This window comes from Mesoplodon bidens (genome assembly GCF_964165515.1).
Source record: "Mesoplodon bidens genome assembly, chromosome: 5".
Taxonomy (NCBI): Eukaryota; Metazoa; Chordata; class Mammalia; order Artiodactyla; family Ziphiidae; genus Mesoplodon; species Mesoplodon bidens.
The window spans coordinates 84,511,233-84,533,252 of NC_138161.1; the positions used below are offsets into that span (position 1 = coordinate 84,511,233).

At 36.7% G+C, this 22,020-nt stretch overlaps 1 protein-coding gene across 1 annotated transcript in view; it reads right to left on the bottom strand.

Annotated features, from left to right (window-relative positions):
• WDR49 (WD repeat domain 49) overlaps positions 1 to 22,020 on the bottom strand; it is a gene marked incomplete at both ends in the record, with an annotated part of 147,948 nt that overhangs the window by 109,346 nt on the left and 16,582 nt on the right. The window contains 5 exon segments of the mRNA XM_081235345.1: positions 179 to 353; positions 1,417 to 1,474; positions 1,940 to 2,058; positions 5,344 to 5,765; positions 5,768 to 5,783. Coding sequence (XP_081091471.1) covers positions 179 to 353; positions 1,417 to 1,474; positions 1,940 to 2,058; positions 5,344 to 5,765; positions 5,768 to 5,783 — 790 coding nt within the window.

A 22,020-nucleotide genomic window follows, 5' to 3' on the forward strand; every position in this document is an offset into this window, starting at 1 on the left:
AAAAAGAAAGAAGTATTCCTGCTAGTGTGCAGGGGATATCAAAGTCCAGGTCAAAACCTCCAGGGAATCAATTATTAGTTTCTAGACTTGAACACTGTGTGTGGAAACATTTTCATTAAGAATGTAAATGTAGAAGTCTAAGGTGACTGTTTCTTTCATTGTTGTTTAAATTCAGTACCTTGTGTGACCCAGTCTCCACAATGAAGTTTGTGCCCTAACGTATAGCAACATTTGTGATGTCCAGAGCATGGCTCTGCCCAGTTAATGGTCACGGTTGCTTCTTCATCTTTACATGCACCAGCAGGATGCTCAAAAAGGGAAATCAAGGCCGTTGTGAAAGTAATTACTTGAACCTTGAGAGAGACATTACAAGAAAAACAAACATGGGTAGGTAACTGTTGCAAGAAGATTCTATGTTCTTTATGATTAATACGGAACAGGTATTGAATTAACAGGCATTTCTTTAATATTATTTAAAGGTTGCAGGCAGTTATATTGAAAGACATGACACTACAAGGTTGCTAATGCAATTACCAAGGGCATTTATTTGTTTGCTTTTATGATCTGTCATTAAAAACAGTAAAGATGAAAGGCTTACATAATTATGAGTGCAAATTGTTCAAATTAGACTATTTCAGCATTCACAGGCATATTCTACTGTCATTCAGTAAGAAGTCATTTTTCAGAGGTTGGGTGGAATTTGTTGGGAAGACAGAAATCATTGTATGCAGTGTCTGGGGTTCAGTGCTGCTCTCTCTAATGCACCTATTCCTTTGTCACATGAGACAGGAAATAAGCATTTCCCAGGAGCTTGCTACTGAGAAGCCTGAAATCTTATAAATGAAAATGTGAACAATTTGAAAGAATTATTAGAGATAACTTTAGACACAATATTAAATGTTTATTAATAGTGGGGTCTATGGGGCTTCCCTGGTGGCGCAGTGGTTGAGAGTCCGCCTGCCAATGCAGGGGACACGGGTTCGTGCCCGGGTCTGGGAAGATCCCACATGCCGCGGAGCGGCTGGGCCCGTGAGTCATGGCCGCTGAGCCTGCGCGTCCGGAGCCTGTGCTCCGCAATGGAAGAGGCCACAGCAGTGAGAAGCCCCGTACCGCAAAAAAAAAAAAATTGGGGTCTAATAGATTAAGCATCCTATGGTGAAAAAGTTAGCAAATACTTTTTTCTAAATAAGGAAAATGAGACTATACACAGGCAAGAAAACCAAAGGGCAGATTGGTTTTCATATGCAAGGAGAGGAATTATGACCTAATCCATCTTTTTCATGTCCAAGGTGTGTGGCCTTGTAATCTATAAAGTAGCTCAATTAGGGGGTCACATTCATTGTACTCTATTTCTATTTTGAGCTAAGCTTTGATGATTAAATCCATAGTGTTCAACCTTATCCTTCCCTCACTTACCTTTCCGGTTATGTCCCCAAGAGAAAGAATTGACTCATTGGCATCAAAAGGGTCGTACGAGGGCCGGCGGCAGCGGCGGCGGTGGCGGTACGAGGCGCGCGCTACGGATCCCGGTCGCGAGGAGGAGGGGTCTGTGGCGCGCGGAGGGGAAATGGCTGCTGAAAACAAGCCGGAAGATGATCATGGGAACAGCAATAGTAGTCATGTAAAAATCTTTTTACCGAAAAAGCTGCTTGAATGTCTGCCTAAATGTTCAAGTTTACCCAAAGAGAGGCACCGTTGGAACACTAATGAGAGATCATGATGCAGCCATCCTTTTGGATTTCTTTTTAATAATGTGTGACCCTTCACCTTTGATCCCCTGACCTGCATTACCTTGGTAACCATTTCATTTCTTTTTTTTTTTTTGCGGTATTTGATTTCCTCAAATAGAGATACCCCTTTGAGCGATAAATTTGCAAAATGCTGTCTTCATTTTCTGTATTAAAATTCACTTCAGTTTAAAAAAAAAAAAAGGTCGTACCAATAATCCATGCAAATTGGTGTTCCTTTCAGGCCTTGGAGTTTATATTGACAAGGAAATTCTTCTTTGGACAGCAGATCATAGAAACAAATCTCTTTTCTTGTAAAAGCCATTGTTATCTAAAGTAGCAAAGTAGAAAATCAGAAAATATTTCTGATGGATTTAGTGAAAACAATATGAAAAGCAGACATGCAAATCTTAGCACCAAATCAGACATTTGCACCTGAGGGTCCTTAATGTATTACAGAAGTATAGCATGGTAGTACAAATGTGCTTTATTCTAACCAAGTATTCTAGGCAAGATAAAACCTTTCCCATTTGAACACACTTTCTTCCCTATCCCTACTTTACAGACCCCCAACTTCTTCCACCCATGGGAGACTAGGCAACTAATCACAGGAAAGACAAGGACATAGAAGGCTACAGCATCACACAACCATACAGAAACTTTAAAAACCATGTTTTATGAGGCAAGCAGAGGCTTTCACAGAAATAAATTACTAAAAATTCTGTAAGTAGCCTTCCTAAGTCAAATAAAATCCTAAAAACTATTTAAGAAAGGGTAAATACATTTGTAAATAAAATTGACAAAACTTTAGCTAGACTAACCCCCCCAAAAGAGAGAGAAGATAAACATTACTAAATCCAGAAATAAAAGAGCAGATATTACCATCAACCTTACAGAAATTAAGAAAAGGATTATAAGAGAATACCATGACCAACTGTAAGCCAACAAATTAGATAACTGAAATGAAATGTACAAATGCCTAGAAACACAAAATTACCTAAACTAACTCAAGAAGAAATAGAAAATCTCAGCAGACATATAATAAATAGAAAGATTGAATTTGTAATCAAAAAAATTTCCCACAAAGAAAATCCCAGGCCTGGATGACTTTTCATTAATAAGTTCTATCAAACATTTAAAGAATTAAACCCAATCTTTCTCAAACTCTTCCAAAAACTAGAAATGGAGGGAACACTTTCCAAATCATTTTATGAGGCCAGTATTTCCTAATACCAAAACCACACGAAGATATCACAAGAAAAGAAAACTGCAGACCAATATTCCTAATGAATATAGATGTAAAAATCTTCAGCTAAATAGTATCAAAGAGAATCTAGCAACATATAAAAAAGATTACACACCGTGACCAAGTAATATTTATACCAGTGTAGGGAAACAAAATTTGCCACCTCAAAATGTGTCTCTTTGGCATGAGGATTAATTTAGGTTGATTATTTTTAAGAAACAGAAGACTCAGGAAGTTTTTCTTTTTACCTCCCCCCAGCTGCCCGAAGAATTTGGATAAAGGGCCTGTTCCTAGAATAGAGCTATCACCAGAGATATCTGCAAAGACCATGGGCTAGATGTGATGGCAGAAACTCAGGGTCTAGAGTCCACTCTGAGTCCCAGCATCTCTGTATGGCTCAGCAAATATTTGTATACCATATATTTGCTTTTCCATCCTCATGTAAATTGCCTTCATCCCCTTTGAAATCCCAAACCACCATCCCAACACCCTCTTTTGTCTTTGTTAAAGATGATATTTAAGGTGAAGTCTTTGGACACTTTGGTGAGTTACTCAGTTTTCCTGGGTCCCTTCCATATATACATGTTATTAGACTTTTGTTTGATTTCCCTTGTTAATCTGTCTCATTTCAATTTAATTATTGGACCAACCTAGAAGGGTAGAGGAAAATTTCTTCCTCCCAACACCAGGAATACCAGGTTAGTTTAACACATACAAATATCAACTAATGTAATACACCATATTAATAGAATAAAGGAAAAAGGTGGTATGATCATCTTAATAAATACAAAAAAGCATTTAACAAAACCCAATGCATTTTCATGATAAGAATATTCAACAAATTAGGAATAGAAAGAGACTTGATAAAGAGCATGTACAAAACAAAACAAAACAAAAACACAACCTACAGCTGATATCATACTTAATGGTGAAAAATTGATTGTATTCTCCCTAAGATCAGAAATAAGACGAGGCTGTTCACTCTCACCACTTCTATTCAACACTGTGCTGGAGTTTCTAGCCAGGGAAATTAGGCAAGAAAAGTAAATAAAAGGCATCCAGATTGGAAAGGAAGAAGTTAAACTAACTCTATTCGTAGATGACACGATCTTATATACAGAAAATCTTAGGGAATCAACAACAACAACAAAACCAATTAGAACCAATAAGTGAGTTCAGCGAAGTTGTAGAATATAAGATTACTTTTTAAAAACTATTTATATTCACTAGCAATGAACAATCTTGAAAATGAAATATCAAAGGCAGTGTAAGAGAAAGAAAAGACAAAGCACAAACTGGGATACAATATTTGTAAATTATCCATCATATAATTGCATATAACCAGAATATATAAAGAACTCTCAAAACTCAATAATAACAAAATCAACTCAATAAAAAATGGGCAAAGGATTTGAATAGACACTTCACCGAAAAGGATAAATAGTTAGCAAATCAGCACATGGAAATATACTCAACATTATTAGTCATTAGGTGATTCAAACTATCAAACAAACAATTAACAAACTATTAAAAAAATCATAAGACAGAAATATGTACATGAGTGGATATTTGATGATATTAAGGAATTATTGCTATTGATATTAAATATGATATGGTATTATGTTTATGCTAAAAAGAGAGACTTTTTTCAAAATACTGAAATATTTACAGATTAGATGATTGGATGTTTTGGATTTCAATAGAGGGGAGATGTAGGTGAAACAAGATTGGCTGTGAATTGTAAATGGCTAAGGGTGGATATTGGTTCTTAATGGGATTATCCCTGCTTGTGTGTAAGCTTAAATTTTTCATAGTAAAATTTACCATCTGCTTAATGTAAAATACTAAGAATATGGATTCTTTAAGCTGCATTCTTCCCTCACAAATTGACTTTCCTTTCAATATGTTATCTTTCTCATAGGTCTAGTTATATGAGGGTATTTGGACTGAATGGGCCCTACCCATCAAAATCAAGAAACTGACTAGTATAGTGGTCAACATCAGATAAGCAGTTCCCTGAAATTGCACTGAGCTGTGCTATGCACTGATATAGCCTCTCAGCTCTGCATACAGATCCAAGACTCTGCTAAAAACTACAGTCATAAAGGTCTTATCAGCTAGTAATGCAGCATGGCCTCACTGGGGACAGAGCCAGCAATCTGAGTCACTATCAGCCTTGTTATTTAAAGGCACACACAGAACAGGCTGTGAATTGGATTTACTTGCATTCCCTCCAGGTGAGATGAGAGGTACAAAAGAGTAATTCAGCTCTCTGTCACTGCTAGTGTTATACTTGCTATTGATCAGGAGCCCTGTCCTATCATTTCCCCCCTTTTACAAGCAATAAATTTATTTATAAAGACTCTGTACCTTGTTTTCATTTTCCAGAGAAGCCATACTTGTCAGCCACAGGTGTTTAAGCTTGTTGGCATCTGAAATGATGGGAAGCATTTCTTGCAGCTTTAAATTCTCTCCCCAGATTCCTACTAAACCTTCCTTCCTGATGATCAGATAACGACTTGAACTTGTTAAGAAAATTACTTTTTGAATGGTGTCCTTGCATTTCACCGGGAGGAATTCAAGGTCTTTCCACTGGGGAACCACCATTGCCTTTGCTTGTTCATCTTTCTCATAAAGTGTTAACAGCATAAATGAAGTCAGCTTGTCCCAATTAATACAGCCATCTTGGGCCACATCCACTTTATCAAAGAGCTCTCCATATTCTTCCTTTGTGCCCCAACCAACAATCTCTGTCATCCTCTGCACAAATTCTTCTCTGGACATACAAATGGTTGACTTGGCTCTGAGGGCTAGAAACAGGAAAAAAAACAAGACATCAGTGAAAACATCCTAAATACCACAGCACTGTGCTACCCCCAAAGGTGGATCTAATCAGCGATTCTTCCAAGATGCAAAGAAAAACACCTACTTTATAATGGTGCTATACTTAAATGAATTGGGGCTGCAGAGCAAATAACTGACAGACCTACAAGCTGACATCCTCAATCACAGATGTCCTTATAACTGGCAGAGGGAGATAGGAGAGTCAGAGGTTTGATATGATGATGAGTGCAGAGGACAGAGTGATGCAGGGCTATGAACCAAGGACTTCAGGTGACCTCTAGAAGCTGGACAAGGTAAGGAAAGAGATTATCCCCTAGAGGCTCCAGAAGGAAGACAATCTTGACAACACACTGATTTTAGCCCTGTAAAACCCATTTTGGAATTCTGAGCTGTAGAACTGTAAAATGATACATTTGTGAGGTTTATGCTACTAAGTTTGTGGTAATTTGTTATAGCATCAATAGGAAACAAATACAGTGGTTTAGAGAAAATGGGTGAATCCCTGAAGAGAGTTTAGCATAGCCAGTAAAATGATATCACAGTGACACTTTAATCCAAGGGCAAGAAGTCACCTCTATGAACACACCATTACAAAGACAGTGAAACCTTATAAGTTGATTTTCATTATTCGCGGTAGTTATGTTCTATAAAGCCTTTGCAAACACTAAATTAGCAGATACTGAACCATGGCTTTTATGGGAAATACAACATTAGGTTTCTGTGAGCCTCTGGTCACAATATTTTCATCGTCAATTCTTAATTTTGTTTTATGTCTGTTTCCACTGAAAGACATTTTAATATATATTGTTAAGTCATTAACCATGAATTCATGGCCAACATTACTATAAGTCAAGACTGAGTGAAGCTTATCTAACACACGTATTTTCTCCATAAGGCACAGCACAACCTTCTTGCACTTAGACAGAACTTTACACTACACTTGGGGAGCCATTTTAAACAGTGAAATCACCAAAAAAAGCACAAAATGCAAAAACCTGGCACCAAGTGGAGCACAAATAGGACACTTGTTTATGGTACGAGAGCTGGAATAAGAAGGCAGGGTGTCACTGAGTTTGACCTCAGCACTGAACCGGCACACTGGAAGACTGCAACATTTTGCCACTCTGTACATGTGTGTGAATGACCATGAAGGTGCCTTGAGTATTGACTTGGGGGTTACAAGTAAGTTTTAGCAAGTAGGCAAGTTCACAAATACAGAATCCATGAATAATGAGAAGCATCTGTATTTCAAATAAGTATATAGCTTAATATTGATAGGCTGTTTAGTTCGGTGAGCTTCATGATGAGAGAATCTGTTTTTCTACTACCTCAGAGCCAAAGAGTCAGAATTGATGGTAAACACAGGGAGGCAGCATATTGTAGAGCAGGTCAAACAACTGTAGATTTAATTCTGGTTCCATCAGAGACTGTGGGAACTACTGGCAAGTTACTTCACTGTTGAGGCTTAATTCTCCCATCTGTAAAGTGGATATAGCAAAATATCAGTCTCAAGAAAATGATTATGAAGGTTAAATGACATATCAGTAAATGCAGAAAAAGCATGTGACAAAATTCAACACCTATTCATGATAAAAACTCTCAGTAAACTAAGAATAGAAGGAAACTTCCTCAACTTGGTAAAGAATATCTGCCAAAAACATACAGCTAACATCATACTTAATGGTGAAACTTGTAGCATTCCTACAAAGGATCAGGTACAAGGCAAGCATGTCTTCCTCTCACCATTGCTTTTCAACATCATATTGGAAGCTCTACTTAATGCAGTAAGACAAGAAAAGGAAGTAAAATTATAATGATTGGGAAGAAAAATAAAATTGTCTTTGTTCGCAGATGACATGATCATCTATGTAGAAAATCTGAAAGAATCAACAAAAAGCTCCTGGAACTAAGAAGTGATGATAACAAGATTGCAGGATACAAGATTAATATACAAAAGTCAGTAGCTTTCCTATACACCATCAATGAATGAGAAGAATTTGATATTAAAACCATAATATCATTTTACATTAGCACTGTCAAAAATGAAATACATATAAATCTAACAAAGTGTGTATGAGATCTATATGAGGAAAACTACAAAATTCCTATCAGCAAAGTCAAGAACTAAATTATTGGAGAGATATTCCATGTTCATAGAGAGGAAGATTCAGTATTGTCAAGATCTCAGTTCTTCCCAAAATAATCTATAGATTCCATGCAATTCCAATAAAAGTCTCAGCAAGTTATTTTGTGGATATTGAAAAACTGACTCCAAATTTATATGGTGAGGCCAAAGACTGAGATGAGCTAACACAATGTGAAGGACAAGAACAAAGTTGGAAGCCTGACTCTACCCAACTTCAAGATTTATTATAAAACTTCAGTAACCCAGACAGTGTGGTATTGGCATAAGAATATAGAACCAGATCAATGAAACAGAATAGAGAGCCCAGAAATAGAGCCATATAAACACAGTCAACTGATATTTGACAAAGGACCAAAAGCAATACAATGGAGAAAAGACAAAATCTTCAACAAATGGTGCTGGAATAACTGGACATCCACATAGCAAAAAAATGAATCTAGACACAGACCTTATACCATTCACAAAGATTAACTCAAAATGGATCACAGACCTAAATGTAAAACACAAAACTATAAAACTCCTAGAAGATAACATAGAAACAAACCTAAATGACCTTGAGTTTGGTCATTTAGGTTTGTTTTTAGATGAAACACCAAAAGCACAATCCATGAAAGAAAGAATTCATAATCTGGATTTCATTAAAATTTAAAACCTTCTCATGAAAAACAATTTCAAGAGAATTAGTAGACAAGCCATAGACAGGGAAGTATTTTCAAAAGATACATCTGATAAATAATTCATCCAACATATACAAAGAATTCTTAAAGTTCGACAATAAGAAAACAAATAATCCAATTAAAAATGGGCCAAGGACCTTAATAGATACCTCACCAAAGAACATATACAGATGGCAAATAAGCATATGAAAGGATGTTCCATATCATATCAGTGAAATGCAAATTAAAACAACAGTGATATATTACTACTTACCTGTTAGAATGGCCAAAATCTGGAACACTAACAACAGTAAATGCTGACACAGATGTAAAGTAACAGGAATTCTCATACGTTGCTGGTGGCAACCTAAAATCATAGAGACACTTTGGAAGAGAGGTTAGCAGTTTCCTACAAAATTAAACATACTCTTACCATATGTAGATCCAGCAATCATACTCCTTAGAATTTACTCAAAGGATTTGAAAACTAATATCCACACGAAAACCTGCACAGTGATCTTTATAGCAGCTTTATTCATAATTGCCAATACTTGGAAGCAACCAAGATGTACTTCATAGGTGAATGGATAAATAAACTATAGTACATCCACAGAATAGAATAGTATTCAGTGCTAAAAAGAAATGAGCTCTCAAGCCATGAAAAGACATGGAGCAAACTTAAATGCATGTTACTAACAGAAAGAAGCCAATCTGAAAAGGTTACACGCTGTATGATTCCAACTACATGACATTCTGGAAAAGGCAAAATTATGGAGACAGTAAAAAGATCAGTGGTGGCCAGGGATTAGAGTGGTGGAGGACGATGAATAAGCAGAGCACAGAGAATTTTCAGGGCAGTGAAACTACTCTGTATGGAACCACATTAACGCATACATGTCGTGATACATTCGTCCAAACCCATAGAACGTACAACACCAAGAGTGAACCTTAATGCAAACTGGACTTTTTGAGTGAGTATGATGTGTCAAAGTAGATTTATGAGTTGTAACAAGCGTACTACTCTGGTGGGGATGCGGATAATGGGGGAGGGTGTGCATGTTTCAGGGTAAGGGGTATATGAGTAACCTCTGTACATTCCCCTTAATTTTGTTGTGAACGTAAAACTGCTCTAAAAATATAGTCTTAATAAAAACGGTTAACTGAGATACCACGTGTGTGAGAACTAAGTAATCAAGTGTTTAATAGAAGTTAGTCTAAGCTTTTAATTAATTAAATTAACTTTCTGAGAAATAATTGGTATTTAGCCGTTTGAACTACTCAGAAGTCCATCATTCTTAACTTTGTTAAATTATTTTTAGACTAAAAAGTTTAGATGATGGAAATTTTTCAGTGACCCAGATCTTGAGTACGGAAAGAAACCTTATCTTAAAAACACTCCATTTGAGCCCAAACTGCAAACTGTTCCTGAAAGCTAAGTCAAGTTGATCTCAATTTTAAACTATTATATAATGACATCAATCAGACTCTCAAATCTATATCATTATCCCTTTAACAAAAAGCATTTTAAAGCCAAACCTTATTTTCTTCCTATAAGTTTGTAATTTATTTTTATTTCTACGAACAAGAAACTGTTCTGACTGACAAATACCAAGACAAATTCTTTTTTACATTCTAGAATATGGAATGGCAAATAGACCATAAACAAAGAAGAAAATTAATTTTCTTCCCCAAAGTAACATATACGATCAACTTTATAATTTTCTGCACATTGATAATGCCAATATGCACCGGGGGAAATTTTGAGAAATAATTCCAATTTATGAAATGTGACAGAGAAGCACAATTGTATGACATACTTGGCAATTCTATTACTAATTGTTCACTCACTAGCTTTTTTTGCTTTTAGTTTTAAAATAAAACCATGGTTTTACCATGAAAATCCTTCATTCTAAATAAATATGCACCAGGGAAGTCCCACATTAAACAATTTTATTCAAACAATATTTATTATTGTTGAAGACACATCCACATCAAGTTAAATTCACAAGCATATATTTAGTCTAGCTAGGGAAATATTAAGAATTTATGAAATTGGGGCTTCCCTGGTGGCGCAGTTGTTGAGAGTCCGCCTGCCGATACAGGGTACACGGGTTCATGCCCCGGTCCGGGAAGATCCCACATGCTGCGGAGTGGCTGGGCCCATGAGCCATGGCCGCTGAGCCTGCGCGTCCGGAGCCTGTGCTCCGCAACGGGAGAGGCCACAACAGTGAGAGGCCCGCGTAGCACAAAAAAAAAAAAAAAAAAAAAAGAATTTATGAAATTGGATTTCATTATAAAACATAGAGCATAAAATAATTCTCAGTTCCTTCAACTAAAAATTTAATTAGTATGTCTTTAACAAAACCTTCTTCCCATAGACAATTTGTTCTAATTTGAATGTAGGCCTTCCAAATAAAAACTACCTCATAATGTTTTAAAGTATACCCTTTCACTCCTATTAGCCATGATTCTCTGTCTGGTCTTTTTGAGTAATAATTAGTACCTCTGCATCTATTAGAACTCCTTTTCTAATAAAATTGAAGAGTGAATGATCCATTAGAAAATGTATTCTCATTCAGCTCTTCCTAAGATGATGTTAAGAAGTTTATTTTGCTATGTCTATGTAACTATGAGTAAGAAAATAACCAGCTATGGCTTCTCATTGTTCTTGCAAGGAAGCTAATATACTCAGAATGTCTGGCTGATTATCTCAGCAAGCACTTTAGACCTTTAGAAAATCTTCCTGTCTTCCTGAATCCCTTTCAAAGAATATTCTAAAAATCATCTCCTTTTACCTAGAAAGCATTTTCTGCAACTACAGTCAGTTCTTGTGAGCTGTCTTTAAGAAAAAAAAAAAAAAGCATGAACTCTGTTACATTCTCTTCAGCTTTTGAGCTTTGTTAAGATTTGGATTTCACTGTAACTTATATAAAAACTGAGCACTAAGGCTAAGCACAAAATTCTGAAAATATACCCTTTCTAAGAAACTTCACAGCCCTTTTTTTCACCAAGAAGAGATCACATACTTTCAATTAGCAATATATGAGTGTGCCAACACATTTAAAAATTATTTATTTTTTGCATAAAATAATCCTTGTTTACTATAGAAAAGACAAAATATAGATAAGCCAAAAATTAAAATCCTCCGTAATGCCAACAGCCTACCAGACTTGTTCCTAGGCAGAAACAGAAATACCTGTGCATTATTTACCAAATGGTGTCATGATTTACATACCTTTGTGTGCTGCTTTTTCCATTTTACATCGTACCATGAAGCTATGCCTTGTATAATATATATTGGTCTTTAACATCATTTTAATGGCCACGGAATAGTCTATGGAAAGGCATAAAATTTATAACCCCTGTTAATAAAAACTTCAATTGTTCCCAATGTGTTCCTGTTTCATGGAAACAACCCTGCAACAAACATTCCTGCACATACATCTTTGCTTGTTTGTCCAATTATTTCCTGAGGGAAATTCCCTAGAAGCAGAATTGCTGAGTCAAAGAATTTGCACAAGTTTTTGATATATTTTGCCAAATCTTCCTCCAGAAGACTCAACAAATTTACATTTCCATTAACAAAGTATGAGACTGCCTATACCTCACCAAGTTGGGGTATTCTCATTCTTCTTAAGAGTCACCAACTGGTTTCTAAAAAATAGTTCTAGTAAGGCTGAACATTGACATACTTGCTGGCAAAACAGATCAAACATTCCCAAAGCAGACACAAATATTTCCAAATCTGTTGACTCTTAGAAATGTTGTTTATCTTTGTTTTTTCCTCGACTTTTTCCTATAGCAATATTTTATAATGAAATGAGGGCAAGAATTTTTTCTTTTTTTTCCTACTCTGTGAACAGGGACTTCCCCAAGACAAGAATACAAGAATACTTTCCCAATACAAGAATACAAGTCCTACTACAGAGAGAGCACAATCCAATTTAGTCAGAAATCTGGGTATTTTCTCCTTTGTCAAAGCTGATAGTTAGTTAACATGTCACTGACCCAAGTTTCACTGCCTGATATTGTTGAGTATTTACTTTCAGATTCTGAAAATTAATGTCAAATGGCAAGTTGTAAACCACTTAGAGAAGTATTTCCATCCATTGATCTATTTATTAATAAAATACATATTGAACATGTACATCATACAAGGTGTCATGAGGTAGATTTATTTATTCATTCATTCAACAAACACTTAGTAAGTGCCTTCTCCATGCCAAACACTATTCTAAGCCCTCAGCACCAGCTCTGAACAAGGTAGTTGAAGTCTATGCTCTTCGAGTACTTACATTAGAGTGGGGAGCCCAGGGATGCTGATCACATTGAATGACACATGGCTCTAGATTACCAAAAGTAAAAAAATCACAAGAATAACACTAATTATTGCTTTTCCTAATTTCAAACTGAATTTAGGACTTAAACATGTCAAAAACATTCCATGAACTGAAATCTTGTGTGGACCAGAAATCTTTCTTAAGTCTGAAAAAAAAAATTTTTTTAGATGATTAAAATTCTGCAGTGCTTCTTTTTCTCTACATAAAAAAAAGAGTTTCTAATAGGATCTCAGAATCTTGTTTTCCCCAGAATCTTCTGGTTTTATCAAGTAATTAACCAAAAATAATATTTCTTCTATCAAATAGGTAACATGATTTTTGGGTAAAGCTCCATGAGAGCTGGATGAAGATATACTATCTCAGTGCATCCTTCCCCCCATCTCTATAATTAATTTTTTTTTTTTTTTGATACACGGGCCTCTCACTGTTGTGGCCTCTCCCATTGCAGAGCACAGGCTCCGGACGCGCAGGCTCAGCGGCCATGGCTCACTGGCCCAGCCGCTGCGCGGCATGTGGGATCTTCCCGGACTGGGGCACGAACCCGTGTCCCCTGCATCGGCAGGCGGACTCTCAACCGCTGCACCACCAGGGAAGCCCTAGAATTAAGTTTAAAATTGGTATGCTGCTTCCTCACACTTCATTCCGTTGCACTTGCTTCAATTTCCCTTGGTCACAAAGTGCATTGGTTATGAATATGTATTAGAGTTTGCTGTCAAACCCTGTGAACAACTTCTGGAGCAGAAGATTAGATATGTTATTTCAAACAGATGCATCAGTTTATATCATCCCTTGCAATTTTTATCTACCAATGAACATCCATGAGAGATTGAACAACAGAAGAGACTAGTCTGCCAGCCAAGGTTCATACTGCTATTTTTTCTTGCTGCAATGGATTTTAGTTGGTTTTAATTTTCATTTACATTATGATATCAATGATTCAAGAGCTTACCAATCTAAATGGAATTAAATTTTTGTGACTAACAAAGACACAGGCCTTGAAACCCCCATACTGAATTTAAGGTTTAGAACTAAACTCTCCCAAACCAAAAATTCAACAGGTAGATTTCCTATTCAACTGGTAAATTAGAAGTGAATTGCAGTTGCAGGATATAGAGTCAATAAATCTTTCTCTTTTAAATAAAGATCATATTCCCTGAGAAGTGTAAGTGTCATAATATTTTTCTCTAAGTCTATGGAGGTCTTTAATTTTCTGCTATGGACCTAAACCATGTTTATCACTATCATCTGTTTTGCCTAAGCTTAAAAACTTGGAGGGATGAGCCTGACCAGTGGAATGGTATAACCAAGAGACATTTGAGCTTCATTGATCTTCATTTGGAAATATCCTTACAGTAGGATAAACATATACTGTTTTTAAAACCAATTGCTCTCTCTTCACTGGAAACCACAGACAGAGTCAAAGAATTGCACACATCCATGAACTTCAGGCATGTTAGAGCTGGAAGAAAGTTTAGAGAATCTACACCAAACCCTTCATTTAAAAGGAAGAAACTGAGGCCCAGAGAATTAAAAAGACTTCTCTGAGGTCACATAGCTCACTGCTGTCAGAAATAGGCTTAGAATCTAGGATTTCCAATTCCTAACTACTTTCATCATGCCACAAATATGTTGACTTCAACAAAATCTGATTCTCTCTAGGATAGCACATTCATCAAAAAAACAGAAAAATATGAGGTTGGAATGTGTATACCCAAATGGTCTCAGGCAATTTTGCTAAAATCTATTTACTTAGAACCCTAAAGCTTTCTGCTGGTCTACTTAAAATTTACATATGAACTCTGAATCAATATAGTAAGCAGGAAATGACTAAAAAGTCAGAAAGATTCCAACCCAGGTTCCAGAGGAAAATTTTTTAAACCAAATTACCAGCTCCTTCCTGCTCTTCGTATTCTTCTCAAACCAGAAATCCAACACTTCAACCAACCTCTGGCCATTATACTCATTCCTTTTCTCTGCCACACTTCCATCCCAGGTGTCTAGCGAAACACTAGCCCTGGAAAAGCATCTTCTCCATGCCTACATCCAGGCTGCTGAACAAATATCACAGAAATGGACAGAATGGTGTCACAGTAATAAAATGCATGATCTCCAACCTCAAAAGGTCCCTCCTATGCTACTAGGAACGCTTCCATGTTTCCTGGCAGAACTCTTACCCTTATTTTCACTTTCTTCAAACATCTACTTCATCCTTTCCCTGTCCATTCCTAACACAGAAGTCTGACTATTAATTCACAGCAATGAAGAAGGAAAATAGAGAGGAGGAGGAAGAGGGGTAGGGGACATCAATCAGATGGGAACTTCCTCAGTTTTCTGCACGCACATAGAGTTTGACCTGCACCTGTAGCCATTTCCTTCCTTCCTTCTTTCCTGTGGTAACAGAAATTCTCCTGTTTCCTGGATATGTCCTTCCCCCACCACCTCAGTGACTCTCTTCTCTTGCTCTCTCTTGACTCCTTTTCATAAGCATTTCAACATAATCAAATTACTTGAACTGTTAAAAATCTTCCCTGACATTCCCATCTGCTTTCAGCTACTGTCCCACCTTCTCCTTTCAAACAACCATCTCAAAGCAATCACGTTCACACACTGTCTCAATTTTCTCTCCTCCAATTTACTCAACCTTTGCAGTCCAGCTTCTTTCCCTTCACCTCCACTGAAATGGTTCTTACCAAGAAGATTAAAATCCTTTAACTAAATCTTTTAGTGGATTCTTTCAAGTTCTTATAAGGTGAAAAATGTACCAAGTTAATATTTGATGCCAAAATATCTTTGTTTGAGAAAATTTCTCGAGACTTCTATTTAGTTAGAAAGTGAAACCTGAGGCCCATGAAAGACATCGATCAAGAAAGCAAAAGGTTCAAGCTGCTCTAAAGGAGAGAAGAAGAATTTGGTATTTGTTTTGTTGTTTGTTTAAGCAGATGGGAAGAGAATAGTGTCAGAAAGGGCACGTGGACAAGATGGGAGACAACAAGAGAGCAGACGGAGACATGGCAATAAAGGGCCATTGAGAAAATCTCATAGGCAACACAGCCATTGATAAAATATAGATATAAATACTTGTTAGTTTTTCATGAACCTCCCTCCATGTGGCTTCAAGCCACTAAGATACAGCCCCCCACACACACACATATACACACACCCTTAATCTCTTCCTCAGCTCTTCTGCTGAAGAATTTGGCCTCCCATGCACCTACGGTCACCTAATCTATGACATAGGAGGCAAGAATATACAATGGAGAAAAGACAGTCTCTTCAATAAGTGGTGCTGGGAAAACTGGACAGCTACATGTAAAAGAATGAAATTAGAACACCCCCTAATACCATACACAAAAACAAACTCAAAATGGATTCGAGACCTAAATGTAAGGCCAGATACTATAAAACTCTTAGAGGAAAACATAGGGAGAACACTCTTTGACATAAATTACAGCAAGATCTTTTTTCACCCACCTCCTAGAATAATGAAAACACAAACAAAAATAAACAAATGGGACCTAATGAAACTTAAAAGCTTTTGCACTGCAAAGGAAACCGTAAATAAGATGAAAAGACAGCCCTCAGAATGGGAGAGAATATTTGCAAATGAAGCAACTGACAAGGGACTAATCTCCAAAATATACAAACAGCTCATGCAGCTCAACATCAAAAAAACAAACAACCCAATCCAAAAATGGGCAGAAGACCTAAATAGACATTTCTCCAAAGAAGACAATACAGATGGCCAAGAGGCACATGAAAAGATGCTCAACATCACTAATTATTAGAAAAATGCAAATCGAGACTACAATGAGGTATCACCTCACACCAGTCAGAATGGTCATCATCAAAAAATCTACAAACAATAAATGCTGGAAAGGGTATGGAGAAAAGGGAACCCTCCTACACTGTTGGTGGGAATGTAAATTGATACAGCCACTATGGAGAACAGTATGGAAGTTCCTTAACAAACTAAAAGTAGAACTACCATATGACCCAGCAATCCCACTACTGGGCATATACACAGAGAAAATCATAATTCAAAAAGATACATGCACCCCAATATTCAGCACAGCACTATTTACAATAGCCAGGACATGGAAGCAACCTAAGTGTCCATCAACAGAGGAATGGATAAAGAAGATGTGGTACATATATGCAACGGAATATTACTCAGCCATAAGAAGGAATGAAATAGTGCCATTTGTAGAGATGTGGATGGAACTAGAGACTGTCATACAGAGTGAAGTAAGTCAGAAAGAGAAAAACAAGTATTGTATAATATCACTTATACGTGGAGTCTAGAAAAATGGTGCAGATGACTTATTGGCAAAGCAGAAATAGAGACATAGATGTAGAGAACAAACATATGGATACCAAGGGGGGAAGGCGGGGGTGGGATGAATTGGAAGATTGGGATTGACATATATACACTATTGATACTGTGTATAAAATAGATAACTAATGAGAACCTACTGTATAGCACAGGGAACTCTACTCAGTGCTCTGTGGTGACCTAAATGGGAAGGAAATCCAAAAGGAGGGGATATACATTTATGTATAGCTGATTCATTTTGCTGTACAGCAGAAACTAATACAACATTGTAAAGCAACTCTACTCCAATAAAATTTTTTTTAACTCATCAAACTGAAAAAAAAAAGAATTTGGCCTTTATGACAGGTTGCTTTGGGGGTTTTGCCTTCCCCAGAACTTTATAGTAGTCTAATCATACCACATCAATTATGGGAGAAGCTCTAGTATTTTTTCTGGCAGCATTTACCAGTGTCTGTTCACTGACCAAAGTCCACAGTTGTTTAAGGTTGACTGTTATGCAGAAGCTCTGCCAGAAAGCAAGGAAGTGATAAAAGATTGATGGAAACATGTAAAAAGGATGCAGGAGCTGGCTTGAAGGGGCTCACACTGTCCAAACTTCAGCAATTTCAGTATCAGAAAGAATAATGATGGTAAGAGATAATAATGCATTGAATAGAATAAATGAATCCATGAGTCTGTAGTAACACCGAAGATACGGAGAGACAGACAGACAAACAGACAATAGAAGGAAGAGAGAAAAGGGAGTGAGAAACAGGAAGCCTCTTTATTACAGAGGAATGCTACATTGAGAATAAACAAGGATCAAAAGAATTTAGAAGTCACCATTTTCCAAGCCTATGTAGTCATTGTTTCAAGCAAAGATCATCAATTAATGCTTAAACTAATGGGTGAAAGTTACTGAAGAATACTATAACACAATATCAAAGTACCACGCCACAGGTACCTTTAAACGGTAGAACTCTAGTGGACCCACTTTATCAAGGGATCCAACTTATAGCATCACCAGTAATGAGACAAACTGACATGCTGTGCCTCTGATGTCATTCAAGAGGTGGACATAACATTTCTTACGTAGTATCTTTTCCAAAAATGGTGAACCTAAATCTAACAGTGAAGAATCAATAAGAAAATCCAGATTGTGAGATGTTCTAGACATCTGACATGACCCTTCAAAAATATCTATGTCATGATAGATGAGAAAAAGTAAGAGAATGCTTCTAGATTAAAGGAAACTAAAGGAAACGTGTGATCCTGGAAGGGATCTATAATTAAAAAAAAAAAACATGAAAGACATTACCAGGACGAACAGGGATATTTTAATACACACATTTTTATTAGGTAATATATGAAGTTAAATTTCCTGGGTAAGATAATTTCATTGTTGTTATTTAGAAGAAGACCCTTGTTCCTAGGAGATATATTTTGAGTTAATTGGGGCAAACTATCATCATGCCTGAAATAACTTTTAAATGACTGAGGTAAAGCCGTGTGCTATGTTCTGAATATTCATGTCCCCCCAAAATTCACAAGTTGAAATCTTAATGCCCTGTGTGATGATATTAGGAGGTGGGACCATTGGGAAGTGACAGGTTATGAAGATGGAGCCCTTATAGATGGAATTAGTGCTCTTATAAAAGAGAGCTCCGTAGCCCCTTCCACCATGTGAAGACACAATAAGAAGTCTACAGCCTGGGAGTGGGCCCTCACCCACCCAGGCTGGTACCCTGATCTCAGACTCCCAGCCTCCAGAACTGTGAGAAATAAATTTCTGTTGTTTATAAGCTACCCAGGCAGCAAAATATTAACAATTACTGAATCTGGGTGGAGGGTATATATTCACTGCACTTGTCTTTCCATTTTCAAATTTCTGTAGGTTTGATATTTTTCAAAATAAAAAGTTCAAGGAGAAAAAAAAAATACTCATTTCTCTTCCTGTGTTCCCCAACTCAATGTATGTTACCACCTTAATACACTCAATTGATCAACAAGTTCTGTGCAGCATCACTCCCGAATCTCTCCACTAATCTCTGTTGTGAAGGCAGGCCATTGTACCAGCCCTCTAAGTGGTCTCTCCGCCTTCTTTCGGTCCTGCTCCCATATCCACCCCCGAACCATTTTCAAAAAATACAGCCTTAGTGATCATTTCCAAAATGCCAATCCCATCATGGCATTCCCATGATTAAAACATGTCAGGGGCTCCGTACAGTCCCCCAATATCCACCTCTTTATTTATTTGTGTGTGTGTATCACTTCTTTATCCATTCATCTATTGATGGACACTTAGGTTGCTTCCACATATTGACTATTATAAATAATGCTGAAATGAACATAAGGGTGCATACATTTTTTTAAATTTTATTTTATTTATTTATTTTTTATACAACAGGTTCTTACTAGTTATCTATTTTATATATATTAGTGTATATATGTCAGTCCCAATCTCCCAATTCATCCCACCACAACCACCACCACCACTCACTTCCCCCCTTGGTGTCCATACATTTGTTCTCTACATCTGTGTCTCTATTTCTGCCTTGCAAACCTGTTCATCTGTACCATTTTTCTAGATTCCACATATATGCGTTAATATATGATATTTGTTTTTCTCTTTCTGACTTACTTCACTCTGTATGACAATTTCTAGGTCCATCCACGTCTCTACAAATGACCCAATTTCGTTCCTTTTCATGGCTGAGTAATACTCCATTGTATATATGTACCACATCTTCTTTATCTGTCTGTCTCTTTGTCTGTCTCTTTAACACAGTTCTCTAAGGCCTTCTTGATGGTTCTGGCTTGATGCTCCAGCCTTATCTTTCCTTCCTTTCCCCTTTGCAGATGAGTTTTCTGACTTCTTCAAAAAGCATCACACTGCTTCTGCTCAAGCAAACTTTGTACTTCGCATCCTCTTTCTAGAAAACTACTCTCCCAAGCCCCATTTACCTGCCTGAGTGATGCCCTTCTGTCAGATGGCAGCCTGGATATTACTTCCTCCAGGAAGCCTCCCCGGAGTCCCCTCCCCAATGTGAGCTATGTGCTCCCCCAACATTGCTCTCTCCTCAGAGCACTGAGTGATTACAGAATAACTCCAAGTTTATTTGTCAGTATAGCTCTCCATGAGGGAAGGTCTGGGTCTCAGCGGTTTTCAACTTCCATAGGGTAAACTTTCAATAAATATCTGTTGTAAGAATCAGTAAATGAATGAATGTATTGTTAATATTCTCATCTAAATTGTAGAAGTGGTGCTCATCTGTTTTAACAATAATAGCCGGTTTGGGGAGGGAGTCAGAGTAGTGAACAATGGTCAAGTTATAGAATCATACTGTGTAAAATAATGTTGGAAGATGAGAAATAAATTTGAGTAAAGTTCAGCGTTGTTCACTAAGGGAAAAGAGACAAAAATGGAAACTAGGCCACTTTGGGTGATGTTCTGGTTTTGCCAACAACTCAATGGACAAATCCCTTCATTTGGATTTTTGTTTCCTCACCTGAAAAATAAAGGCAACAATGGCTCTCTATAGTCTCTCTCTTAATGCTAAAGTTCAATGAAAGGAAGGTGATGGAGAAAACTACTTCACAGAGAGCCAAAGTATGTATAAAATGTGCTGCTTTTAAATTCAGCATCGTTAGACCATACATTTAGAAAATAGTAACACCAAGTCTTTAGGCTATTAAGATATACTGACATTTTAATAACATTTATCTTTGCATTGAATTATGGTATAGATAAGGAGTCCACAAAGCCATTTGCCATACCTTACCCTGCTACAATCACAGTTCTATTTTTCCATAATTGAGACCTTGACACACAAGGTCTCAATTATGGAAAATACACACACTTTTCATTTTAGAATATGATTATGCACTGCTCTGCAATTTACTTTTTTTCACTGAACAGTAAATCTTGGCAATCTTATGTCTTCCTTATTCTTTTTAATAGCTGAGTAGTAGAAGTATACCATAATTCATTTATCCATTAATTTATTGATGAATATTTGGGGTATTTTAAATACTCCATTTTATTGACAATATTACAATGAATATTTTTATACAAATTTTATTTCTGTACCTGTCATAATTTATTTAGGATAGCTTGTAGAATTGGAGTTGCTGGTTCAAAAAGTATGCATTTGATACATTTTACATTTGATATATTCCAGAAAATTGTCTACCAAAAAAGCCTTCACAATTTAATAGTGTTCATTTCCCTGATTCTTTGCCAACAGTAAATATTATTGATCTTTTTAATCTTTGCCAAGCTGATGAATGAAAAAGGATGTCTTCTTTTTTGATTAGAGTTTCAAATCCAATTCCTAGTGAGTTGAAGTATCTTTTCACATGGTTAGCAGCTATTTATGTGGCACTCTTCCTTGAATGCACAAAATAAAATATGTAATATATATTATATGTAAAATACACTGTATGTAAAATAAAGTTACATGTGATATGTGTACATGCATATATGGGTAGAAATGAATGAAAAATACACTAGAAGTATGCAACATTAAGAGTAGTTACCCAGGGTACTGTAGTTGCTAAGGGTAAGCCATGGTAAGAGGAGACTTTCATGTGTAACTTTGATTTTGTACAATGAAAATAATGTATTCCTTCTTTTTCTTTTAATAATAAAAGAACTGTTAGGGCTTCCCTGGTGGTGCAGTGGTTGAGAGTCCGCCTGCCGATGCAGGGGACACGGGTTCGTGCCCCGGTCCGGGAAGATCCCACATA